The sequence below is a fragment of the Taeniopygia guttata genome, chromosome 1 (assembly GCF_048771995.1).
Source record: "Taeniopygia guttata chromosome 1, bTaeGut7.mat, whole genome shotgun sequence".
In the NCBI taxonomy this organism is placed as follows: Eukaryota; Metazoa; Chordata; class Aves; order Passeriformes; family Estrildidae; genus Taeniopygia; species Taeniopygia guttata.
Window position 1 is genome coordinate 31,026,630 of NC_133024.1, and position 25,177 is coordinate 31,051,806.

Below are 25,177 nucleotides of genomic sequence, written 5' to 3' on the forward strand. Positions count from 1 at the left end.
AAAAGGCATGCGGGGAGCAGAGCCCGTTTTGCATTGCCAGGTGACTGAGGTGTACCCTACCCAGCTTTGTGCTGCAGCCTCTTAATTTTTCCCTTCATTTGGCAACTGGTAGGATGCAGAAGATTCCACTTCCAAAACAGGGAGCTGCAGTGTGCAAAGAAATGGATTTATTTTTTTAAAGGTAAACTGTGAAGTTTCACCACCACCAGTACAAAATGTTGGTGTCAACAAGGAGGTTATCTGCTGCAAGTTTTTCCATCCATGTCTTCTCTCGCTGCTCTCGTCAAAGCTTCCTGAGTCAGCACTGTCAGTTCCCACAATAGCATCTGTTCCACTTGGGCTGCTCCAGTCACTGAAAGCCCGATTTCCTTCTTGGTGCCTGATATTGCTTTGCTAGATGGTGGAAGCAGCTGGGATTGATTCATCAAAAAATTCCAGCAGAGCTCAAACTGGTATCTTTGTGAAATTGCTGCTTTCAGCTAGAGCCATAAATAATTTGTTAAAATTGTGGGCTCATAGCCCAAATCATGGGAATGCACTTTTATAGGGCAGGATTTCTCACATCCACCACTGCTCTGCCTCCCACCAGGAAAACGATCTCCCAGTAGGCAGTGAACTCCCACCCTGACGCTGAAATTAAAGCCGAGCTGCGGCTGGGCTGGGAGCCAGGAAGATTCCACCCCAGCTGCTCTGCCGCCGAGTGGGTCAGTCCCCAGCCTTTATCTTTGTGAAGCAGCATGTGTGAGCTGGCAGCCCAGAGAAACAGGCCATAAAAGGCTCACAGACACCAAATGCAACACGACCAGCATTTTTAAGGGACATTGGGTAACATTTGTGCAAAGCCTGGCATCCACAAGCCTTAAAACTTTTTATTTTGAAGTCCCACTGATACTGCATTAGCAAACTGTAAAGTAAAAAGACAGCCTTTTCTGCATTCCCAGTGCCTGTTACTAAGAATAAAATGGAAGATGCCAGTGAAATAAGATTCAAAAAGTGATTTTAACTTAGGCAAGCAAGACAGGATTCCAGAGGAATCTATCTCTGTGAGCTTGAACCCAAGATGATGACCAGTAGAGCATGGCAGAGATGCAAGTCTGATGAGGAGCAGCCTGAGGGAGCTGGGGCTGTTCAGCCTGCAGAAAAGAAGGCTCAGGAGGGACCTTATCACTCTCTACAACTGCCTGAAAGGAGATTGCTGCCAGTGGGGTGTCAGTAACAAGTAACAGGACAAGAAACAGCCTTAGGTTGCACCAGAGGAAGTTTAAATTGGATATTAGGAAAAAAAATCCTTTTCCAAAAGCGTTGCCAGGCTTTGGAACTGGCTACCCAGGGAAGTGGTGGAGTCATCATCCCTGGCAGTGTTCAAAAGGCATGTGGATGTAGCACCTGGGGCCATGGCTTAGTGTGGGTGTGGTAGTGCTGTGTTTATGGTTGGACTCCATGGTCTTAAGAGGTTTTTTCCAACCTAAATGATTCACTGATGTCATGCAGTGTGATTTAAATGCATACCCTCTTCATTCATCTTCCCAGGAACTTGCTTTGTACTTTTGGCAGTGTCCCCGCCCATTTACTTTTTTTTGGTCCTTTTTAAAATAAGATAGGTGGAAGCTACACCAGGTCTGACTTAATGTCTCATAAGCTTCAGCTTTGCTCCCTATACATTTATGCATTGTTTTATGAGCTCTTGACTCAGTAATTGAATTATTTACTTCCAAATTTGTGTAATGAATTTCACTGGACTTCAGCAATCTGGATATGAATATCCCACTGAAAGCATTCAAAGCTGTGTTTCCCACATATACAGATGCCTTATTTAAATTAAATCCAGAAAGTTAAATAGGACAACACATTTTCAAACCGCTAAGCTACCCCTCTTTCACATGAGGTCAGCATTCTCCTTGCTCTGCCGGATTCTTTTCCCTCTTGCTTTTGTCTAACTTGCAGGTACAATGCAGAGATGAGGGATGATTGAACATTGTTGGTTCTTAGCAAATTGCCATTCCTTTGTAGATTGCTCAGTCTCTCTGTGGCTGCAGCTGTACTAGCACACTGTTCCTACACTTGGAAGCAGCTGAGAGAACAGAAACTCTTCATACTTGGGTGACTGTCATCTGAAGTCCTCTGTTCCCCCTTCAAAGGAGATGAAAGATGCAAATTATCTTTGTGTGTGACTAGAGCCCTTTGTTTTTCTTTTCATTCTGAGATCAATCATCTTATAGGCTATTGCAATGCAGAAGCCCAACAATTATCCAGAATTAAAGGACAACGGCTGAATGGCATGAATGCCTCTGAGACAACACAAAGAGCATAAGCTCTGGTATTTTTGAGAGCAGAAAAACCTTAATGTCTCAAATGTGGGGATGGGGACAAAAAGTCAACATCTGGATTTCAACAACTATAACAACCCTTGCTTTTTATACAAATTTCTTTCCCAATTCCCCATATTTTGGACCATGGTGTGAAATGGGCAGTGACATACACATGTGCAAGCTGTGTGGAGAATGGATTGAGAGCAGCTCTGAGGGGCAACACCTCAGGGGTGTTGGTGGGTGAGCAGCTCAACATGACTCAACAACATGCTCTGGCAGCTCAAAGGACTCCTCTGTCTTTCTGGGCTGCATGTGGGCAGCAGGCCAAGTGCGGGGGGTCTCCCCCTCTGCTCACCCTGGTGAGACCCCACCTGTAATGCTGCATCCAGCTCTGGGGCCCCCAACATAAGGATGTCAACATGTGGAGTAAGTCCAGAGGAGAACATGAAAATGCTGAAAGGGCTGGAGCACCTCTGCTGCAGAGAGGCTGAGAGAGTTGGGGGTGTTCAGTCTTGAGAAGAGACGGCTCTGGGGAAACCTGAGAGCTCCTTCCAGTACCTGAAGGGGCTACGAGAGAGCTGGAGGGGGACTTTGAAAAGGGCATGAAGTGATAGGACAAGGCGGGAGGGCTTTAACCCGAAAGAGGGAAGGTTTATATTGGATGATGAATTAGTCATCTGCTTACACAGGTGAAACTGAAGGAGGAAAGGAAAAGCTGTCATTTCTTCCATGATCCAAACCAGAAATCAGAGAAAAATCTACAGAGAAGCCAACTGCAGAATGCTCTCATTAGCAGATTAGAAATGTTCATAGCAGCCTTACATTTTCAGCTTGTTTTAGGCATCTTGAAATTACAGATGGAAGAACTTTTCCACAGCCCTGCAGTATCTGATTCTCGGCAGCAGTACAGAAGGCACTCACTCTTTGCCTGGTATGTTATATGGAAGGGGGTCAAGGACAGCACGAGGGGAACAAAATAGTAGAAATTTGATCCAGTACTTAGCAAAAGAGAAAAAGATGCCAAAATTTTGATATTGAAAGTATCTGCTGTGCCCACCACAGCACCCATTGTGGTCTGGAGCCTATGGACACCATCTAAATTAGAAACACTACTGAGATGACAAACTGCACAAAATGCTGGTGAAGTGCAAAAATGAGGGGAAGAAAAAGCAAAAAGCCTGTAATGAGCTCACTCAGCTTGTCAAATATCTGCCCAGACACAGCCTCCTAATGAGAGATACATCAACCCTGTCTGCTGGGAACTGAACTGAGGATGCCAAAGACAAGTCAGACAATAACAACTCAGCTGTCAGATGGGCAGGCAATTTTCAAAGCAGTGCCCTAAAGGTGAAACACCAAAAAACAGTTTGTAAGAGCAGAAGCACTAAGAAAGTAAATTTAATTCAAGGATTCAAGCAGCAGCAAAGTTTTATGGTTATGAGCCTCTGGGCCACAACTCACCAGTGCTAAAAAACTTAAATCACAAAAAACATGCAGTGATCTTATTAGCCAAGAACCATGCAGGCATCCATGTTCACTTTTATTATAAAAAAAGAAACAATAGCACGAGGTTTGCAATTTTATTGTAGGAAAGCATGTAAGGGGTTATTTACACTAAATACAACTGCAAAGTATTTCTTCACTGTTTTGTTTACTTGCTAAAAATACATCTCTTTTTAAAAAGAAAAAAACCCCAACTGATTCATGAACACAGGCAACATTTGGCTGCTGCACAAGAATGTTTCACACATTAGGTCCTCCTAAAAAATCCTACCAAAGGATTGCTACAAATCATAGGAAGTTCCTCAGTCCATTAAGCCTGGCACACAGAAACAATGCACAGACACACTTCCTGACAGGAACGCAAGATGGATCATGTTTTAACTAAATTCTCGTGTCTCTGCACTCCCAGCTCACCTCCAGAGGGAAACACTGACAAGCTGCCCAACTGCTGCTGAACACAGGGTGTTTGGCTACTTCAACTGGCAAGAAAGACTTTTAGTGCCAAAAGTGCTGCTGAATTGAAAATCATGGATTTTCACATCCCACTAGGACTGGATCAGGCTAGGATCATCACACAGAAACAGATCCTGTAAAACTCAGTGGGTTGTGGTTAGGAATTTTCCAACTGGTACTTACTTACCTTGCTCCTCAAGCTGTACAAAGGTGCAATAGGAGACAAACTGCTTTGTTGCTGTAGCTCAGTTAAACTCCACGTCCTGCTGACTGAAGTTCTGCCACCTGCACAAAGAGGTTCCTCCTGCCCCTGCACCATCAACAACCTGTGCCCTCCCCAAAGCCGGACCAGCTTCAGTACAGCTGGAGAGGATGTAGAACAGCAATTGGCAATTTCCTTCCTAGGTGCTGTTCCCACACAAGAACAACACTACTTTTTAGAATATAATTTTTTCTGTTAAGAAATTAGGTACCAGTGCACAAATCCAAGTTTTAGACATTAAAAAAACAACAAAAAAACAACAAAAAAACCCACCTGACATCAAAACCAAAACAACCAAACCCAGAAAACCCCAGAAACAAACCAACAATCCCACACAAAATGCCGAACTCAGCTTCACTTCAGAGTACTGTAAAAATAACATTGAATTAAATTATGTGCCCAAGGATTTACATAGTAAATACATAGCAGAAAACCTAGAGGCCTTGGAGAAACACTTTTTGCAGGTAAAAACTGAAGGTATAGCCCAATGAAATTATTACTGGAATGCTGATTGAGAACTGTTCTGTTTCTGCTGAGTCAATATAGAAAAACCTGCATTTTCTTGAAACCACTCCTAACTAGCTGAGCAACTCTTGCTGCTTAAGAGACCAACTGTTCTTCAGCAGCTTTATTTTGACTCCCTTTATGCATGTAAAGGCTGTTTCAGTTTGGTCTGCTGTCTTGGACACAACAAACCCATAAATAGGTTTTTCAGCGCCAGCCTTCACCGCCTGGCAGGTTTGGGCATTATATACACCTTGACGGGTTTGCTGAAGGGGATGGTCCCCTCTATGCCATTTTCAGAGGGTGGGAGAGCCTCCAAGCTCTCACTCCAGGTAGATTTAGGAATTCTGGTAGATGCTTTGCTCCTGTTGGAGTTGTAAGCCAGCAGCAATCGCACTTCAATCTGACATGGCTCTGCAGAGAAAAAAAATAAAACAATCCAAACGTGATTGTCATTGCACAGTGAACAATCAACATCAAATGAATTTTAATTTCATGTATGGTGGGTATGTACAGAGCTGTTCTGGAGTGACTAGAATCCTGTCTTGTGTCTGAAAACAAGCTTTTTGCACTACATTCAGCACAGCGGAACTAAGGACTATTCTAAGTTTATCCCCCTCTCTTTGTCATTACTTAAATCTTACCACTAACTTACAACTTTCAAAAATAACTGCTGGAAAGTTACTGCAATGAAATAGTAACAATCATTAAAACCCCCACAGAACTAGCAGGCCCTGCTCACTGTATTTATGTCAGGATCAGTCCAGATGACATCTGGCAACATTTGTGGCACAGGAGATTACTTGAAGATTCTCTTTTGTTGGAAGTTTTTACATGCCCAACAGCCTCTTCCTCTCTTTCACCAACTATGCAGCTGGGCAGAGCAAGGTTCCTAATACTGTCCATAGGATCATTTCAATTTACTCTTCTCTCAGTGGTCATAACAGAACAGGGGTTTCAGTATACACAGTATTACCCTGGACTTACTGCTGGACCTACATACACAACAAAATTCTCCTTTCTAGACTGAAAACCAGATTTGTTTAGGTTTTCTTTATGGATGGTACTGGTTTGGGCTGGGATAAAATTAATTTTCCTTCATAGTAGCTTGCATGATGCCTTGTTTGGGATTTGTGACCAAAATAGTGTCAATAGCACAGGGATGTTGTAGCTATCACTGCAAAGTGTAATACCCATGAGTTTTCTCACATTGCCTTTCTGATCCTCTACCTGTCCCACTGGGGAGTGAGCACCAGGTGGTGTGCAGGACTTAACTGTATACCAGGGATAACCCAAACAGGACCACATTAATGAAACCTAAATGAAACCTGCCGAAACCCACAGGATTTTAAGATTCCACATCTAGAACTGCAGGGGTCTCCAGCTGAGACATCATCAGCACCAGACAGAACACAAGAAATAACTCTTTTGCACAGGTACTCCACCTTCAGCCAACACCTCCCTAAGCTCACCTTTTCATCACTCCACCAACTCTTTATTTGCAGCCCGAAGTCACTTCTTTCACTTCTGCTCTACACCTGGCAATTAATCAGTGCTTTGCACTTGGACATTCTCCTTCCTAAGCACACTCTTTCAACCGGCCTTTAACGAGTTTTATTGTCTTGAAATCCAAGGCAATTTCTCCACTTGAATTTCAAGGCAATTCTGACCCTGTTTTCTGAGCCCCTCCCAGCTCAGTGTCTTCCCCCTGTTTTATATGCCTAAGTGCCAATGTCAAAAGTTAATCATTAAAATAATGCCTAGAGGAGACACCAGAACACAATCCCTCAGGGCCATGCTTAAAATGCCCTTCCAGTGAACACTGCAGAAGTAGAAATAAGGACTTCAGCTCCCTCTGGTGAAGTAATAGGATCAGCCCTTAAACCCAGATACTTCCAGTCCTAGAAACAGTACCATGTTTTCTTCTCCAAAACAAAACTAAGACAGCAGGATGAGTGAGTACACCATGGAGGTACTATATTAAAAAAAGCATATGTGAAGGAACATGCAGTAAACAAAATTCTGTTGGTTAAAATAAAAAATCAACAAACCCAATTAAAAATTGCTCAGAAAAAAAAAAAAACCTCTCAGAGGAAACCCCCACATTTGAATAAAGGTGAAGAGATTAAAAGAAAATAGGACAAATGGAGCTGTGAATCAAATACACTCTGCATTTGTTGTTTGAAGTCCACAAGCCAATTACTGAAGTGCTTCCATGGGGAAGTGTGCACAGCAGCTGAGACTGAAGGGGACTGTTGGAGTCACATCATCATCAGAACTAAAGGTGGGGGTTTTAGGGCATTAAAAGGGTGAAAGTTGAATCAGCAATGAAATTGTACCACTGCAGTGTTCCCTGCCATGCTCAGATACCTGTGAGACCCGAAACAACAACTTACAAGGAGTCAGTTTACCACGATCCCTTGCCTTTACCTGAGGATGCAGACCTGGCTCCTTTGCTCTGCACATGAGTGGGTGACCTCACCTTGAACACAGCTCTCATGGGAAGGCTCCCAGGGCGCTCCCAGAACAGCAGCCCCTCTACTTCCATACAGAGCAGCAGTGCCTGGTAAACAGGGAGCTGTAACTGCTCAAAGGCCTGATTGACACCAAGGGCAGCACAACCACAGCTGCAGAGTCCAGGATCCTCAGAGCCCTCCAGATTGTGGATATGTAACTTGTGTCTAATGGAAGTGCAGCCACACAGCCACGTTAACTTGTATCATTAACATTACCTGTCCAGGCTGTGTGAGAGAGGTAAACCTGAGTTATCAGCCTGTGCCTCCCAGGGCCAGGATTTCGGAAGTCAGCTGGTTTAGGATGGATTATCTGTGCTTGTCCATCTGGATACAACACCTAGAGGAGAACAAGAAAAAGGAAAGAAAAAAAACAAAGGAATGACTGCACAGGGGATCTGCACAGTGGAACAGCCAAGTAAACTTGGCTGTTTACTGTCTGAGTTAGGAAGGCAAGACAAGTGGGCTTTAGCTTGGAGCCAGGAGTTCAACTGCCCTGGATGTAATAGCCACATGCTGCCATTCAAACCCACAGCACAGCTGGAAAAAAGGCCACACTAACACCAGCTTCTTCCTCTGCATTGTAACTGAGGTTTTTGTTTCTTTGTAAAGCAGTGATGCTGCATAGATCATACCACTCCCACCCCCTCAGCTGCATGAAGAACTGATTCAGCAGCAGGAAGAAAACTAGAAATACAGAAAGCCAAGAGCCTGCATATTTTTGTGCCACACAGAACAACTTCTTTTGCTTTTTCTCCTCCTACTAAACCAGCTGGGAGCTGACCAGCATTTATTGGTGTTCATGTCCATAACATGTACAGTGCACATGGAAGCACAGAATGATATGCAAGTGCTCAAAGCAAACTCAGAACTGTACCCAAGCCAACTCCCAGCACACTACAGACAAACCAGTTTCTGAATGACTGGTCAAAACACAGAAATCCAGCATTGTTACTAACAAAGTGTATCATTATTTGCAATCTAAAAGTATTGATATCCTTAAAGAAACTCCCCCCAAGACATAATCTTGTTTGCATTTATGTCAAATGGCCTCCTACCTGAACTTTAACAGTTCCTTGGGGATCCTGCACATGTTCCAGAGTTGCATCAACATCCAGTGCCACAACCAATCCTGATGTAAACCTCAGGGGATTATCAGATTCACCAGTAGGCTCAATGATATTTGCAGTAGCTCTATGAAGCTGTTAGGGGCAAAGTCATTGTCAAATTCAGAAGGTGGGGGAAAGAGGAAAGGAAAAAAAAAAAAACATAGTTACTACTGTTCTTAACAGAGACCTGCAAAAACTTTGGATTTTTTTTTTTAATATTGCCAGGAATTACTAAGTTTTTAATGTTTTTAGCAGTAGTCCAGAGGATGCTAGATAAGAAGACAAACAAGAAATAAATAAGAGTTGTGTCTGACAAGACCCTGAATTCTAAAAGCTTCATGGTATATTAGAAAGCAGTCAGATGCCAAGACAGTCCACAAGGATATTGCTTTTTATTTTCTGTTAAACCAACCTGCTCTGGAAGAGGAAGGTGGAGGAAGGTACTTTGCCGCAATGTTGTCTGAAGAATCTTGACCACTTCTGAAGGCTTGGACGTCACAAGTCTGGGCATTAAGTCCAGCAATTTATCTACAAAACTGCCTTGCATATGTGGGAGCTCGGAGATGAAACATCTGTATCAAGAATAGATTAAAAATCAAGTATATTTTTCAACTTTTCCCACAGTATTGTTATTTTTAGTCAAGCTACTTAATTCTTATATTTAGTTATAATGACAGAATTAGCTACCTGCCTTCCTCTTCTGATGTATCTCATCCATAAGAGATGACTTGTGTTGGGACTGTGCCTTGTGCTCAAACTGACACCATTGAGGGCTATGTAGTGTGGGCAGCAGGTCAAAGGAGGGGATTCTCCCCCTCTTCTTTGCCCTCATGAGATCCCACCTGGAGTACTGTGCCCAGTTCTGAAGCTCACAGTGTAAGAAGAACAGAGGAGGCCATGAAGATGTTCAGAGGGCTGGAGCACCTCTGTTAGGAAGACAGGCTGAGAGAGTTGGGAGTGTTTAGCCTGGAGAAGGGAAGGCTCCAGGGAGACCCCATTGCAAATTTTCAGTACTTAGAGGGGACTTATAAAGATTTTACACAAGCAGATCATGACAAGACAAATGAGAATCGTTTTAAACTACAAGAGGAAATATTTAGATTTGATTTTAGAAGGAGATTCTTCACTGTGAGGGTGGTGAGGCACTGGCACAGGTAGCCCCGAAAAGTTGTGGAAGCCCCATCCCTGGAAGTGTTTAAGGCCAGGCTGGATGGACTTCTGGAGTGGAAGGTGTCTCTGCCCATGGCAGGGCAGTTGGAACAAAATGGTCTTTAAGGACCCTTCCAACCTAAACCATTCTATGATTCTGTGATTCTATGATTTTATGACTCAGCAGGGAATTGTATAGCTAGTTCAGAGATACAAGTATCTTTAGTTGGCTTGGCAGAATTTTATTTCTAGTTCTGCCTAAATTCACATTTATTATAAGCTTGGCAGTTGGGGCTGCTTAACTGATAAGAAAACAGGACCAAATCTGTCCTAATGCCCAGCTGGAGCTGGAAGATAGAACTCTTTCATTTTGTGTGTATCTTTTCCTTGCACTGAGTCTCAGCAGAATTCATCACTACTTCACAGAATCAGAACCACAGAATGGTTTGGAAGGGACCTCAAAGATTACCTGGTTGCACACCCTGGTCATAGGCAGGGACACCTTTCACTAGAATCAATCCAGTCATCAAACTGACACTTAATACATCTATTCTCCCTGGAAGTAAAGGTGACTACTAAGAGGTGGCAAAAGCAGTAGACAGGGCCAGGAAAGATACTGCAGAATTCTTCTCTGACTTATTGCTACATGATGAGTACATCAAGGGTAATCTGCTTTTTTATTAAGCTTTGAAAGGTCAAAACACTCTCAGGAGACTCCAGGAAACAAAGTAACCAAAAAAAAAAAAATTAAGTATTTATCAAAACAGCATCTACTCAATAAATCCCTATAAATACAAGAAAAAAGTCAGCTATTCTATAAAAAATTAATTCAGAGTACATGTTTCTGAAGTACCAGCATAATATCCTGATATTGAGGACTTTAAATACAAAGGTTCTTCTTGCTTTATTATTATCACATGGCAGTTCCCAATGTAGGACAGCAGGGAAGGGAGATGTGAAGAGATGAAAAACAAAGTGAATATCCCCTGATGACAATGGTGGTGGGACTTTCTAATACAAAGTGAAAAAGCAATAGAGTTTGTCACCTCTGAAAGGAATCCACTTCTTGGAGGAATTTTTCACACATCCCAAAAAGAGGTTCCACTCTGTAATGAAAATAATATTCCTTGGTTTACTTTTAAAGAAAGAAAAATGGCTCTACGACTATACACATTTAGATGGTTTGGAAACCCATTAAACCTCTTAAAAATGGGAAGATTTTAGTTTTTGAACCAAAAAAGTATTCCTCTCTTATCTATCTCCCCCTCTTACATAAAAACCTCCATTTGCATAAGGCACTAATTAAGTTCCCAAAGCTAGTGTTAGAAAATACTCATTTTCCACCTATAAAACAAGTGGTTAAAAGGCTAATATATTATGGACCTCCATGGTAACACAGTAAATTGATGTCAACAAACCTGAAACAGAAGTAAACTAAGACAGTAGCTAATTTGCTCTAATTCCACCAGCTGGAGTTCTCATTCTATAACGATGTGTCACTTCTTTAACTTCAGCAGCCAAAACAAACCACTCAGAGCCTCTCATGTACCTAAGCCTGCACAAGAGCAGCTTCTGAGTCACACACAGCAGTTGCACATCAGATAGGAGAACAATAGGTCCCTGATGCTAAAAATTCAGCAATGAATACCTAATGAAGCAAATGTGTTTGGTACATTCTTTTGATAAATTACTTTTCCTCATTTAAACAGGTCCCAAGTATCAACTCTGCAATGTTTTTAACCTACTTCTATGTTCCTAAATGAGAGAACTCAACCCACAAAACCCATCTTCCCAATAGTTTTGTCATCTAATTCAGGATTGTGTCCCTATACAGCTGTATCAAAGGCAATAGAAGGTTTTTGGTTTTTTTTTGTTCTGAATTACTCTAGCAAATGGTTATTGGCATGCTGCCCTGTTATGTGTCTAATTTATCCTTGCTGTTTTTTTAAACAAAGCTTCAGGACAGTAATCTCAGAGCTAACCCTAAGAAGATCCTTAGGTCAGGTGCTCCTTACCCTCTAGTGGTGCGGGCAGTCACTATCAGCTGCAAGGCCTTCGCCTGCAGTCTCATGTGGTGAATAATGACCACTTGTCTACTTTCCACTCCGCTGTACATGAACTCCATTTTGTAAGTTTCTTCCAAGATCTGCCAGACAGACACAACAGGGATAAAATAACCATCAGACTGTTAAGCCCCGGTACAACCATGATCACCAGATTCTGGTATTTTTATCTCATACCGAGGAATACATGAAGCAAGACGGTGTGCTCAAATAAATTCAGTTGAGTTCAGTATGACTGTGCAGATGCCAAAGAACTTTCAAGTTATTTAACAGGGAATACTCCCTCACCTTGCATTGACAGCAAGTGACCTACATCCACCATCACAACAGAAAACACTTTCCAGGAGGTTCACACACTACTCAGAAGGGCACCCAAGACAAACATTTCAATTAGAGATTATTTCAAAAGCTGTATGGCTTTTGTTTCTACTCATCAACAGCAGAGAAGGCTTTGATGTACAGCAGTGCCTGTCTATTGCATCTTAATTATCTGAAGACTCAAAATATCAGCAGAGTTTCCCAGCAGATCCATGAACTTGCTTTTACCCTAGATTTGTTACCAGACTATTGAATACCTTGCTTGCTTCTTTACCTTTTCTTAGGGTTCAGCTTCAGTTTTTCCAGGATCTGATCATTTATACATCACAGAATCAGAATAACTCAAATTGGATGAGACCTGTGGAGTTTATCTAGCCTGGCTCCCTGCCCAGAGCATGTCTCATTAGATCCAGTAACTTGGGGCCACATCAAATTGCAAACACTTCCAACGACAGAGATTCCCCCCACCTTTCTGGGCAACAGTACTTAACCATCCTTATAGGAAATTTTCCCTTTATAGCTGATCAAAATTTCTCATCATTTGCAAACTGCCTCCTATCCAGAGTAGTCTGGCTCTGTTTTATTTATATCCTGTAATGACAGTGCTAGACAGAAGTAGAACCATCCTGAGACCTGCTCTTTCCAGTCTGCACCATTCCATCTCCCTCAGCCTTTCCTTGCAGGTAATGTGCTCCAACCCCTGACCACACTGGTGGCCCTCTGCTGAATTCATCCCAGTTTGTCAGCCCCTTCCTTCTGCTGGGGAGGCCAACACATGACACAGCCCTCCAGACGGCATCTCCCCAGAGCTGGATCATTTCCCAGATCAAGTCATCCCAGTTGCAGCTGGCCTCCTGCAGTGCCTCATATTCAGTGTAGTGAACATGATGAGGTTCCTGTCATCCCAGTTCCCCAGTGTGTCCAGACCAGCAGCCATGCCCTCCAGCATATCAGCTGGCTCCTCAATTTGCAGGATCCTTACCACCTATTATCCAAGCTTTGCAATTTCCCTTGCCCTCCCCTTGGTCAGACCACCAATCCCCTCACCATAGAGAGCTGTGGTGGTGGTCAGCCATAATTTATTCTTGAGAAATGCATTCTGGCTGTTCCAAGTAGCTTTGCTGATCTTGTTTAGGAACAGCTTTTATAAGTATTTGGTTCATAACCTTCCCAAGGAAAGGGGCAAGGACAAGCAGCCCACAGTTTTCTGTATCTTCTTTCTTACTCTTCTGGAAGATGGGTGTGATATTTGCCTTTATACAGTGGTTATGAACTTCCCTCCCTCCCCACTCATCTTTTATGGAGTAGAGAAATTACCTCAGTTTGGGGAACTGAGATTTACTTGGACAGACTACAGCAGTGGAAGGTCTGCTGTGTATAATTGTTCCATGGCCAACAAAAGACTCCTACCCAAGGACTGGCCTCTGAGCAGGCTCAGCTGCTTCCATCTCACCTGTTTTGCTGCAGTAGATGCCAATGCATTCTGTTTCAGGTACAGGGGAGCTGCCACATTCCACAACTTCTCCTGCAAGGCCTACAAGAAAAAAATAAAGGAATTATGATAAATATCCAATTCAGTCTAAACAACTGGTGGAAAAAGCACACCAAAGCTTTCTTTTGTGCTTTTAAATACAACACAGGGAAACAAGACCTCCAAAATACACATTGTTCTATAAAGAAACAGAGATACCTATGCAATGAGAAAATATAAAGGAAGTTGAGAATAATATTAACAAAGCTGTGAATGAGAGACTCGTCAAGTCAAACTCCTTGTATTTCATAACCAAGAGCTCACTTGTTATCAACCCTCTGGGACCAAGATCAGGGCAATCTCAGAGGGCAAAAAATGGGAATAAAAATAATTGTCCCCAGAAACACACTTACTTCCACAGTCACATTTCTGAACTTTCCTCCACTCCACCAAAATCCTGGAGTATCTATGAATATTGTGTCTAATTCAGCTGCTGATATTGATATTAAAAACAAAACAAAAAAAACCAACAAACAAACAAGAAAACCCAAAAAACCAAAACCAAAAACCCAGAAAACCCCTCAAAAAGAAAACAAAAACAACAAACCAAAACCAAACAAACAACAAAAAACCCCTCAAAAAACCCCCAAAAAATCCCAACTGCCTACCTCACTCTATTTGCTTTTTGCTTTATATTTTAAAAAAATGTAGAAAAGCTTGACTGACTATTTATATCACTGCCTCCTTTTTGAAGTTGCCCGTACAGACTATATCCTTCCTCCAGGCAGGCACATGAATCCCAGTTAACTACCCCTAAAATCACAGGGTATGTAGAGCCTTTAAAGGTATGAAACCTTTGAGCCTTGAGAGGCTGGGAAATGAAAAAAAATTTTCCCCCAGCAGCTTTTTTACTGTTGGGAAAAGAAGCAACTGGAAAGAAATCTACTGAAAAGGACTACATGGACATTCAGGTTCTCAGAATTTCTAATTGTATTGTATGAGTGGAGGGTGTCCCTGCCTGTAAGAAGGGTTTGGAATCACATGATTCTCAAAATCCCTTCCAAGCCAAGATATTCTGTGATTCCCGATATTATCAGTTACTTTCCATTCCATGCACACTAGTGACTCCTCTGCATCACTGATCTATCGACTGTTCTACAGCTCAAGCCAAAAATGGCTGATGCAGTTTTGCCCTTCTTCCAAACAGAGCACACCCCTGCCAGACACAAAAACCATCTGGTTCATTCCAGTCAAAGCCTGGAGAAGGGCAACAAAGCTATCTCCAAAGGCTAGTCCTCTGCCTGCACAGCACATTCGCCTTTGCATTTAGCTGGATTGTACTGAACCATACCACTGCTCATCTGAAATACTTTTGGGTGATAAATAATATTCCAAGGATTTGAGGCCTGCCATGAGATATGCCAACTGGCAACTATGCATTAGCAAAGCAACTGAAATCCATCCTTGGTTTTATACAACAAAGCTTTCATTGAGTCCCTTCTGGAAACCTGTTTGCTGCTTGCTTTAGTTCTTGCTTTATATGTGTATAAGTTACACTCAAACACCAAAGAATGCCAAGAGACTAACTTAAATACTACTGCCAGCTTACAGTCCTGAGCAATCTGATCCAGTGGAATCCCTGACCACAGCAGGGGTGATGGAACTAGAGGGTCCCTTCCAACTCAAGATTTTCTATGCAGTAAAAAATTAGTTGTTGTTTACAGCAAGAAGCTGACTTTGAAAAGGGACTTTTGCAAAGGACTGCTGCAATGGTGTCTAAGTAGCCACTTGACCTGCTAACACTAAATAGATAGATCATTTAAGCACTATAAAAGAAAGCATGACTGATATGAAGGCTTAAGAACTCCTCTAGCACTGGTGCCAATAAACCTGTCTCTCCAAATCACCGTCTATTAAAATGGCAGCAGTCTAACAAAAAACATTCCAGTAGCCACCAGCAGGGAAAAGTTGCTCTCCTAACACAGTGGCCCTCAGTGTGATTTCTGTCAGATAATAAACTCTGCACTGACAAAATGCTCATGAACAAACATAAGCCCTAGGTACAGCAGCAGAGGTCTGCATTGGCAACGTTACTGCATAAATTATTTGCCACAGGAGGGAAGCAGGATTATCAGAAATCCAAAGAACCTGCTCTTTCATCACACATCACTTTTCAGCATGAATATCAAAACATGAAAGCATGCCACTGTGATGGACTGGGGGCATTTTTGAATAACAGCTCAAGAAAACCCAGATGAAGTCAAACCTTGATGAGGAGCAGCTGACACTGAAGGTAAGTTGCAGTGAAATCTGCCATCCCTGCCAGTTCTGACTGCAGCTCTCCAAGCCTCTGAAGATCACTGAAGCATGTGAAAAAAAAACCAAAAAAACAGAGAAAATAATGTTGAGACAGAGAACAGTTTAATCCAAACACACTCAGAAGGCAGTGACAATAAAGCCAGCTATTTCTGCTGCCTGCTTTTATTAGAGCAAGCACCAGAAACAGCAGCAAAACACACACTACAAACCAGTTTGCACCTTGGGACCCAGCATGTCCCTTCTTCTGGGAAGCTGACACCAGCACAGCAGTGCAAGCATTAAGTCTGTCAACCCACATTACTCTGCAGCCCCAGGGAACCACAGAGAGTGGCAACTCCAGATTTAACTTAAAACACTCCAGCCTTCTACATCAGCTAACGACCTATTTTTGTTACACTGCTGGGAAATCAAACTATTAATGTTAGCTAAGAAAGGTTGTTGGGAATGTGTTAGGCTCATGCAATCAAGTGTATCTGAAACAGAGCTGCCCTTTTAAGCCAAGCTAGAATCTGATGTACTGATATTTGCCCAACTAGATGGTGTGTGTTGCCTGGTATGCCTTGTAAATCATACAGCAATATAAGCAGCTTTTAACATGATAGAAAAAAATTGTCAGTTAATGGAACCCAAAAGGCTTTAGTTCTCTACTGCTAGCCAAGACTTCTTAAAGTGTGCATTAAAAAAACAAAATTAATTTTTCTTACAGAACTGAAAATATGTTGGATGATGTGGTTTCAACATGCGCCTTTTCTTCTCTATGCTTTGCTTTGATCCAAAGTCTATTAAAATTGTCACTTTACTTCCACATTTCCTACTTAATTTATTAATTTTATTTTTCAGCTGATAATTTTCTTTTGTTTATTTTATATTTATCTTTGTATTTAGGATGCAATTCTGAATCTTTGGCTCTGCCAAACCAGAGACGTGCTGAGCCCCGAGACATTAACAAAAATCCATGAGGTTATCTGTATAATATGCAGTCAAAGAAAATCTTTCCTAAGCAGAGAATCATAGAATTGTTTATGTTGGAAAAGACCTCTAAGATAATCCAGTCCCACCATTAAGCAAGCACTGCCAAACCCACCACAAGTGCCACATCTACAAGTCTTTCAAATCCCTCCTGGAATGGTGAATACAGCATTGCCTTGGGCAGCCTTTTCCAGTGCTTGACAGCCCTTTCCATGAAGATATTTTCCTACAATCCAATTTAAACCTCTCCTGGCACAACTTGAGGCTGCTTCCACCTATCCTCTTGTTATTCAGATGAGACCAGTCCCACCTGGCTACAGCCTCCTTTCACATAGTTGTAGAGAGTGATAAGATCCCCCTGAGCCTCCTTTTCTCCAGGATAAACAGCCCCAGCTCCCTCAGCTGCTCCTCACCAGACCTGTGCTCCAGCCCTTCCCAGCTCTGTTGTCCTTCCCTGGACACACTCCAGCCCCTCAATGTCTCTCATAGTGAGGGGTTGTGCTTTCCTTCAACAGCAATGCACAGACAGCTGAGCCAGCCTCAGTCTTACACAGAGATTCCATTTCATCTCTTTCCAGAGAGCAGAGTGAAGAGGAGACTCTGGGGTGCCTAATTCCCATGTCACAATCCATCACAACACACTAATGGGGAACAGGATGTCATCTCTCAGCTAACAACTAGGCAGATACTCAATTCCCCAGTCTTATATAGTTCCAAATTCCACTACTATTTCCTTACAAATCTTAAACAGATTTCAACATCTCTGTAAGAAAAATTATTATTGGATAGATGGAGAAACTAAACCACAGAGAGATTTGCTAAACAGCCAGTCTTACATTTCTAACCACACTGCAGACTGATGCTCCCCCTAGGCTCTGCAGCCAAAACTCTGAGTCCCAAGAAGACACAAACTCCACAAGGCCTGTTATTTCAGTGGATGACAATGATAAAGGAGGAGAGAGTTATGTTCCATGACAACATTCACTGATGTGAGCTGCTTCTATCCTTCTGCTCTCAGCAACCAAACTGCTGGTGCAGGGATAACCTGCCCTCCGCAAAATAACCTTTAACACTTTTTTTGGCTTTGTCCAAATCCTCCCTTTGTCTTAAGGATGGAAAAGAGAAGTTAGTTTAGTACAATTTCCTGGTGGGGGGGAGGCAATCCCATCAGGAAAAAAAAAAAGCCAATCATTTCCATCAACCCAAAAACTGAAAACAGTCATGGCCTGGTAGCTTCCCAGACCCTCATGCCTGAGAGGTTCTGGATGCTTGGCCTAGAGATACCTGTTTCAAGTGTTTAGTGCATTAAATGCCTATATTTTAGGCTGGCACACAGCAGCTGCAAAACAGCTGAGGACAAACCTCACAGTTCCCACAGCTGGGTTTTCAGTGAGAGCACACTGTTTACTCTCTGCTGCAGATGGGTGTGACAGTGATTCACAGCAACATACACACAGCAGAAGGCAGCTATTTTGAAGGAATAAAAATAATTAAGCTTTTTTTAAACTCCATATTCCAAACAAAGCATTTTGGATTGTTTTCCTAACTCTTAAAATAAGGCTCTTTTGCTCTTTCCAAGCAGAGGAATCACATTGAAAGGACCTTTTTCAAGTGTTTTGTTTGTGTAAATTAGTCTAGAGATGAAATGGAAGAGGCAGAGTAAAACCCACACTGAGAAGCAACACCACACACCCTTATCTATACAGCAGCAGACAGCAGCATGCAAGAATGTTTTCTATTCCTGGAAAAGCTCTTTGATTTGAAAACTGATGAGGAATGCCCAAGTCCTTTGTAAGTGGAATTGGTAATAAGAACCCAAAAGACCAGAAGCAGGTCCTTTCCTGCTGAATGAAGGGCCATAGGATCCAGAAAATTCAAGAGCAAAGGGGACAATACCTTCCCCCCCCGCCAAAAAAAAAAACAAAAAACAAAAAAAACCCAAAACAAAACAAGAAGCTCTTGTGCATGTACATTACAAATAATATGATCAAAATTACTGGGACAGAAACAAGGCTGTCACCCATTAACCACAAAAACTGAGAGTGTATTTTAGCATGAGTGAACAGTCCAAAAAGAACATCCTTACCTAAGGCTTACCATGTGCTGAAAAGATGTCCCCTGCCCAAAATGCACACTGGTTATTCTGGGGGGCTGTGCCAGACCTGAGACCATGCATTTGATTTGAAAACAGGTCACAAACACTTTTTTATCACAACAGTCTCTAAAGGAAGGCTCAAGTTAAGCTCTGGACAGAGGATTACAACACTCACATTCAGAAGCAAAGCACCTGCATCAGAGTAACTGAGCACCCTAACACATCCATCCATTAACAGGGCAGCTTGAGGCCTTACCGGATGGTAAATTCCAGCAGCTCCTGTATGCCCCGTGGGTCGAGGTGCTGAAAGTTGTAAACCCTCTCCAGGCTCTGATGCAGGAACTGCTGGGAAGGATCTTCATGTGGGGTAATACTGGGAGAGACAGCAGAGGACACCAGCTTTCTACCTGGCAACTAAGTGAGAAGGAACACATACAAACAAACAAACAAACAAAAAAACCAAAAAAATAAAAGTCTAACACAAGGAATAACACTGCAAAATGCTGACATCTATTTAACAAGAAACTGAGAGCGCCAATTCATTTCTCAAATACAGAATTTATACCAAGGCTTTAAAATCTGCATCTTTGTTAGTCAATCCTCTCCACTTTACAATCCACTTGCCCTAGAGATCCTCAGGTTAAACTTCAACATCCCTTTGAGGGAAACATCTTCCTCATCTTACATTTGACACTGTGAAGACAAGGGAAGTCTGAGACCACACAAATCACCACTCATTTTATAAGCTGTGATAAGACTTACAGCCAACTTAAATCCTACCCATGCTTCCATGCAGGAAAAGCATGTTGCAAAGCAGAATGGAACACATCTCACCCATGAATAAACTGTCCAGGTAGGACACAAGTGAAATGTTGGAAGATCTATAAAGGCCTTTCCCCACACACACTGTATATGTATGTGGATATCAGAAGCTATAGAAAACTCCCAGGAATACTGCCCTCCCAGTATTCTTACCTAACCAGAAAACCATGTAGTATTCTCACTTGAGAGCAATGATGTTACTATTTTCCCCAAAATATTACAAATTCCATACTGTAACAATTTGAGGTTTGTCTCTCCTGCCTTAACACATATTTCAATATTAATTCCCATGGTGCAATGGAGAAAAGCCTTTCAGAATCTAAGTGCTACACACAGACAGACATGGAAGAGACCGGCAATATTTCTAACAGGTGTCAAAGTCCAAACCAAAGCAGTTCTACTTACTCTTAATGGAGGCACCAGGTGAGAGAGACTGTCCCGAAGATAAGCGTAATGTCTGAATGTATGGTCAGAGAACAGGGCAGGCATTGTTGGGCAACTTTTAGCAGCGTTAAAAATCAGTACCAGAACAGCAATGTCTATTGCAAATGGATTGTTAAGAAAAATGAAAAAAGGCAAGAAGAGCTCCTTGGGATGGGAAGTTAAAACAAGTCATCAACACTTTCTTTGGCCCAGGATTTGTCTAGGAAGTTCACTATAGTTGGAAAATACTGAGCCAAACCCAAAGAAACAGCTGTCTGAGCAGATGAAAACCAAGTACAAAGTGCAAACATTACAGGGTGAGCCATACTGGAAAGAAGATGTTACTGCCAACATGGGATGGCTCAGAGGGAACACAAAGGAAAGGAGCCAGGGATCCCAAATACAGAACATGCGCATTAGGTGGAGTTTCACTCTTCCTCACAGCTTACTGTGCTCACCAGTTTGCACCACAGAATCACAGAGTGGTTTGGTTGGAAGGGACCTTAAAGACTCTTAAAGTTCCAACCTCACCCTGCCATGGGCAGGCTCACCTCTCACTAGACCAGGTTGCTCAAGTGTTTTGGTGCCCTAAGAGCATTTTGGTGCCCTAACAGCATCCAAAATTATACATTTACTGACAAGTCTTTGAAAATTGCTGCATTACCTAAGATGCCCTGAAAAACATCACTCTGCACAGACTTTAAGCAACCCAAAGAATCAAACATGGAAAGACAGTTCTGAAATAGAAAACACGTTTTCATAGTCAGAGACCTGCAGAAATAGAGAGCGGCCAAAGGCTTTTGAAGTTAGCCCAAAGGCTGACACCTGCAACAGGGCTGATCCCAAGCATAAGCTCTGATTCAAATTTCCTAAGTGCTTTGAAGCAAATAAAACCATGTTTTTAAATATCAGTTTACACTGGAAACATGCTATTCAGGTTTACCCCAACTTCTGCCTCACAGGCCCATCTTCACATAATATGCCTCTGTAAAATTTGGTGGCAAGTTACCTCCAAAACATTCTCTAACATAATATTCTTTGGTTCCTGGCAGGAAGGTGCACTGAGTTAAATAACAGCATTCTTCCCCCTGCAATTCTTTAATTTTTTAAGTTCCTTTAATTCTCAATTCACAGGACAACTTTACTCAAATTATTACTAAACCATGTAATTACAGATTCATTTCTCTCCACCTGATTCTAGCCCATTTCAATTCTCACAAGGTATTAATTTAATCTGTATAGAATTTCTGGTCGATGGCCTGTGACTGGTGAGAAAAATAAGGAACCACTTCTAGAGGAAGGTTCCCCTCCAATGTGTCTCAGCATGCATCAGAAATAACATTCTGTTCTACCATCACACAGAAGGGAAGCAAGGAATAACAATGGAAAAATGCATTTCCAGGCATCTCCTATTGTTGAGGAGAATGGCGTATCAATAATCATTTGTATTCTGAAGCACTGGAAGAGCTAACAATAATATAAGGATTTCTGATGTTGAATTATTTCAGAAAGATGAAAAAATCAAAGCATTATGGGGATTCAGGCACTGCTGTACTTAGAGATGGTGCTGTTTTATAAACTGTACACCAGTGAGCATAGCAGAAGTTTTACCTAAAAAGAAAACAGATATGAAAAAACACTCTTTTTATTTAAAAGCTAAAGCATCTTCAAAATTAATGCAAACTAGACAAATGTTTTGACATCAAAGGGCTCATCTGCAAAGGCTAAACCTTGACAAATTGCTTGATTACTCATCACAGCACAAAAAGAAGATCAATTATAGTCCACTGATATTTATGAATATGGTTCCAGCTAACAGTTTTTCCATCCTTTGCTGAGTAACAAACTAAGTGCAAAGGGATTCAGAAACGAGCACAGGATTGTTTGTCTGCTACAGTGAGAAATGGTTGAAGAAATGTGAGAGTCAGGAAACCATGAATAAAATTTACTGCAGTCAAAATTATTGACTGGCTTCATGAATAAAGATACAGGCTGGGTCATCCATGTCTGGTTCTGGAGTGTCAAAGAAAGGATGTGTGCTCAGCAGCTCTGGGACTAATGGAAGCACCAATGTGGGATGCCTACTTCCCAGAAACTTCAAACATCTGCAAATACACAGATTGAAATATATGTTAGTAAACAGGCACTTTTCAAAATACAATATTTTAAAGCATTACTACTTTATATTGCAGCAACATTTTTAGACAGTCAGCAAGAAAATCCTGCTGTCCAAGCTCACTGTTTCTTTGAAACTGACCATTTGCATTAATATGTTATATGATATGAGAAAACTGGAAGGACAAGCAGTAATAATTTCAATTTTTTTATTTAAAGTGTCCACAAAATAGTTAACACTTGGAGTTAATACAAACCAGGAACTTTTATACTAAAGACTAGTGAATGAATGCATTTTTTTTTCCTTCAGAAATAAGGAAGATAGGAGGTAAAACCTCAAAACCCTCAAACTCCAAAAACAATGTAAAAGTACACTGGAAGTCAAAGCAGGCTAACCTAAGTGTCTCCAGTAATATATCTAAGAATTCCATCTCAAACCATGTGTGTGGAGCACCATTCCCTTTATTGCTTCCATTAAACAACCAAAAAATCTAACGCAGAAGCTCCTTCTTTTTACTTAGACAGAAAAATTCCTCTGACAGCACAATGCCACATGGCCAATCCACTTATCACAACTGATGCAGTCAACTGCTGGTATATTACTATTTAACTCAATACCAAGTGAGCAAAAACACTTGCATAGAAGAGATGAGGTTTCAAATGGAATTAATTCTTCCTATGAAAGCACTGAGTGCCTAGAATAGGGGGACACGTCCAGGAGTGGTCATCAGATCTGGATTCTCAGTGCAAGTATTGGCAAACAAGAACAATACAGAGCTTCCACACTAGTCATGAATAAGTACATATTTACAAAGTAACAGGATTGTACACCTGCAATACCTATTACCATCTTAGCAAGCTCAGTACTTCCTAGCATCTCACTTACTAAAAAGGGAAAAGTAAGTAGACACACAAGGAAACTGAACACACTCACTTCCATATGGATTCTCTGTCTGTGGGATACTTGGTCAGGTTTTTCAGCAGCTCCACCAGTGCAAGATGGATGCCTTCTTTAGTTGAAACATTGGTACAACACAACAGTTCATGAAGTGCTTCCCGAATGTCCCTTGAAGAATCCTGAAATAAAAACCCAACCCAGACATCACTGAGTGAAACACAGCTGCATGCACATTTACTTTAAAGGTGGCAGCCTCTGCTCCTTGGCTGAGTCAATAAAAGAGGTCTGTGAACAGCAGTGCCTGTTTCTAGTAACCAGAGTTAAGCACAGATGAAATGACAGACCAGGCAAGTGCTGCAGAGACTCCTTGTCTCATTCTCCTGTGTGCTTCCTTTATGGAATGAATGGGAACTGCTTCACTGCTGACGCGCTCAAGCAGAGCAAAAATCATTACTTGGTTTGGGTGATGTTGTATCTTTCCATTTCTCTTACGAGAAAAGGAAGGTGTTGGGCAACTCAGTAAAACAATCACCAAAGATTGTTTTAGCATTTTCACAGCAGCCTTTTATCGTTTTCAACCCAGGGAGCTCAACTCCACAGGTTTTCAGCCCAGTCACCAGCCTCCAGAGGGTCTGAGTAAGCACTGAGGACATGTCAATGGCTGGACAGACCAGAATAATTACATTCCTTCTGCCAAAACCACCTTGACATTCCATATCCATGTATCACCATATTCCTTGCTATCAGCATTTGCCTGGCGCTGCTGGACACATCGTGAAAATTTGATAGGATACAAGAAGGGGATGCTTTTCAATGGTGGATTTTACCTTTTCTAAATTATAATTTGCTAAGTATCAACAGCTCATTCATCACTGTCTTACACAAAAGAAGAAAGAGTAATCCTCTTGTAAAGGCTTTTAAATGACGGCCAACACACCTGAACCATCAACAAATGGCTTTTGTTGGTCAAAGACAGACTATGACCAAGATGGCTTTTGTGGGTCAAAGACAAGACTATGACCACAGAGAAGGCAAACTCTAAGGACTGGAATGACCACAGACATAAAATACTCCAGAGCACTAATAAAAAACACCAGAAATGTGGTACAGAGACAAGCAAGGCAGAAAACCACGAAAGGACAGAGATGAGCACAACTCCGTAGAAACTGAGATAAAGGACAACAGGGAAAGCAAATTCCAAAGTCTGGTGAGAAAAGCAAGGCATACCTGGTACAATTATTCTGATAAAGTGAAAGCAGTGGGGTGAAAACCGAAGTTACTCTCAGCACCCCGGTGTTCCATATTTATGCTGCTGGAACCAGTTTAGGCACCAAAGTTAATGGTATTTTTCCACATCCTTTATTTTTGAACTGGAAGATGGATTTTACAGAAAAGCACCAAGCATCTTTCAGAATCAGATAAATCCATTAAAATGTTAATAATTCTACACTTAAGCTATGTCAATGCCTGATGATAATTATGACAATATAAACCACAATACATGTAGGATTTATCATACACGGTAAGTCAGCACAGAAGAGCCCAGCCTAACCAGGACATTTTCATACCTCAATGCACAGGTCCCCAGTTTAAACAAATGTAAATAACGACAAAAATGTGAGGCACCTAAAGTTCATTGCATATTTGCAAAGTCAGATCATATTCCACAGTATTAGTTGCAGACTGATAAAATAGGTTTAATTAGTTTGCTGCTTCCTGAGGCACAACTGAAAGTAGCAATTGCTGCCCTGGGTCAAGGAAATAAAAGGTGAAGAGACTGAAACAGTGGATTTGCAGCACCTCCCAAGGCACTTCCCAGAAGAAGCAGGAACTTGCCTACCACGAGCAGTAGATTAAAAAAAAAGCCTCAGGGGCTATAGCT

The 25,177-nt window shown here is 41.8% G+C and overlaps 1 protein-coding gene across 2 annotated transcripts in view; it reads right to left on the reverse strand.

Annotated features, from left to right (window-relative positions):
• Positions 1-3,875: 3,875 nt before the first annotated feature.
• INTS4 (integrator complex subunit 4) overlaps positions 3,876-25,177 on the reverse strand; it is a 32,574-nt gene continuing 11,272 nt past the window's right edge. For both annotated transcript variants that reach the window (XM_002190754.7, XM_030268558.4), the window contains exons 12-23: positions 23,332-23,474; positions 22,272-22,387; positions 20,265-20,398; positions 19,294-19,451; positions 15,921-16,014; positions 13,637-13,717; positions 11,818-11,948; positions 10,849-10,908; positions 9,066-9,225; positions 8,603-8,746; positions 7,764-7,884; positions 3,876-5,445 (exon numbers count right to left, since the gene is read on the reverse strand). In XM_002190754.7, coding sequence (XP_002190790.5) covers positions 5,252-5,445; positions 7,764-7,884; positions 8,603-8,746; positions 9,066-9,225; positions 10,849-10,908; positions 11,818-11,948; positions 13,637-13,717; positions 15,921-16,014; positions 19,294-19,451; positions 20,265-20,398; positions 22,272-22,387; positions 23,332-23,474 — 1,536 coding nt within the window. In that variant the 3' untranslated portion in view covers positions 3,876-5,251. The remainder of the gene's footprint in view (positions 5,446-7,763; positions 7,885-8,602; positions 8,747-9,065; positions 9,226-10,848; positions 10,909-11,817; positions 11,949-13,636; positions 13,718-15,920; positions 16,015-19,293; positions 19,452-20,264; positions 20,399-22,271; positions 22,388-23,331; positions 23,475-25,177) is intronic.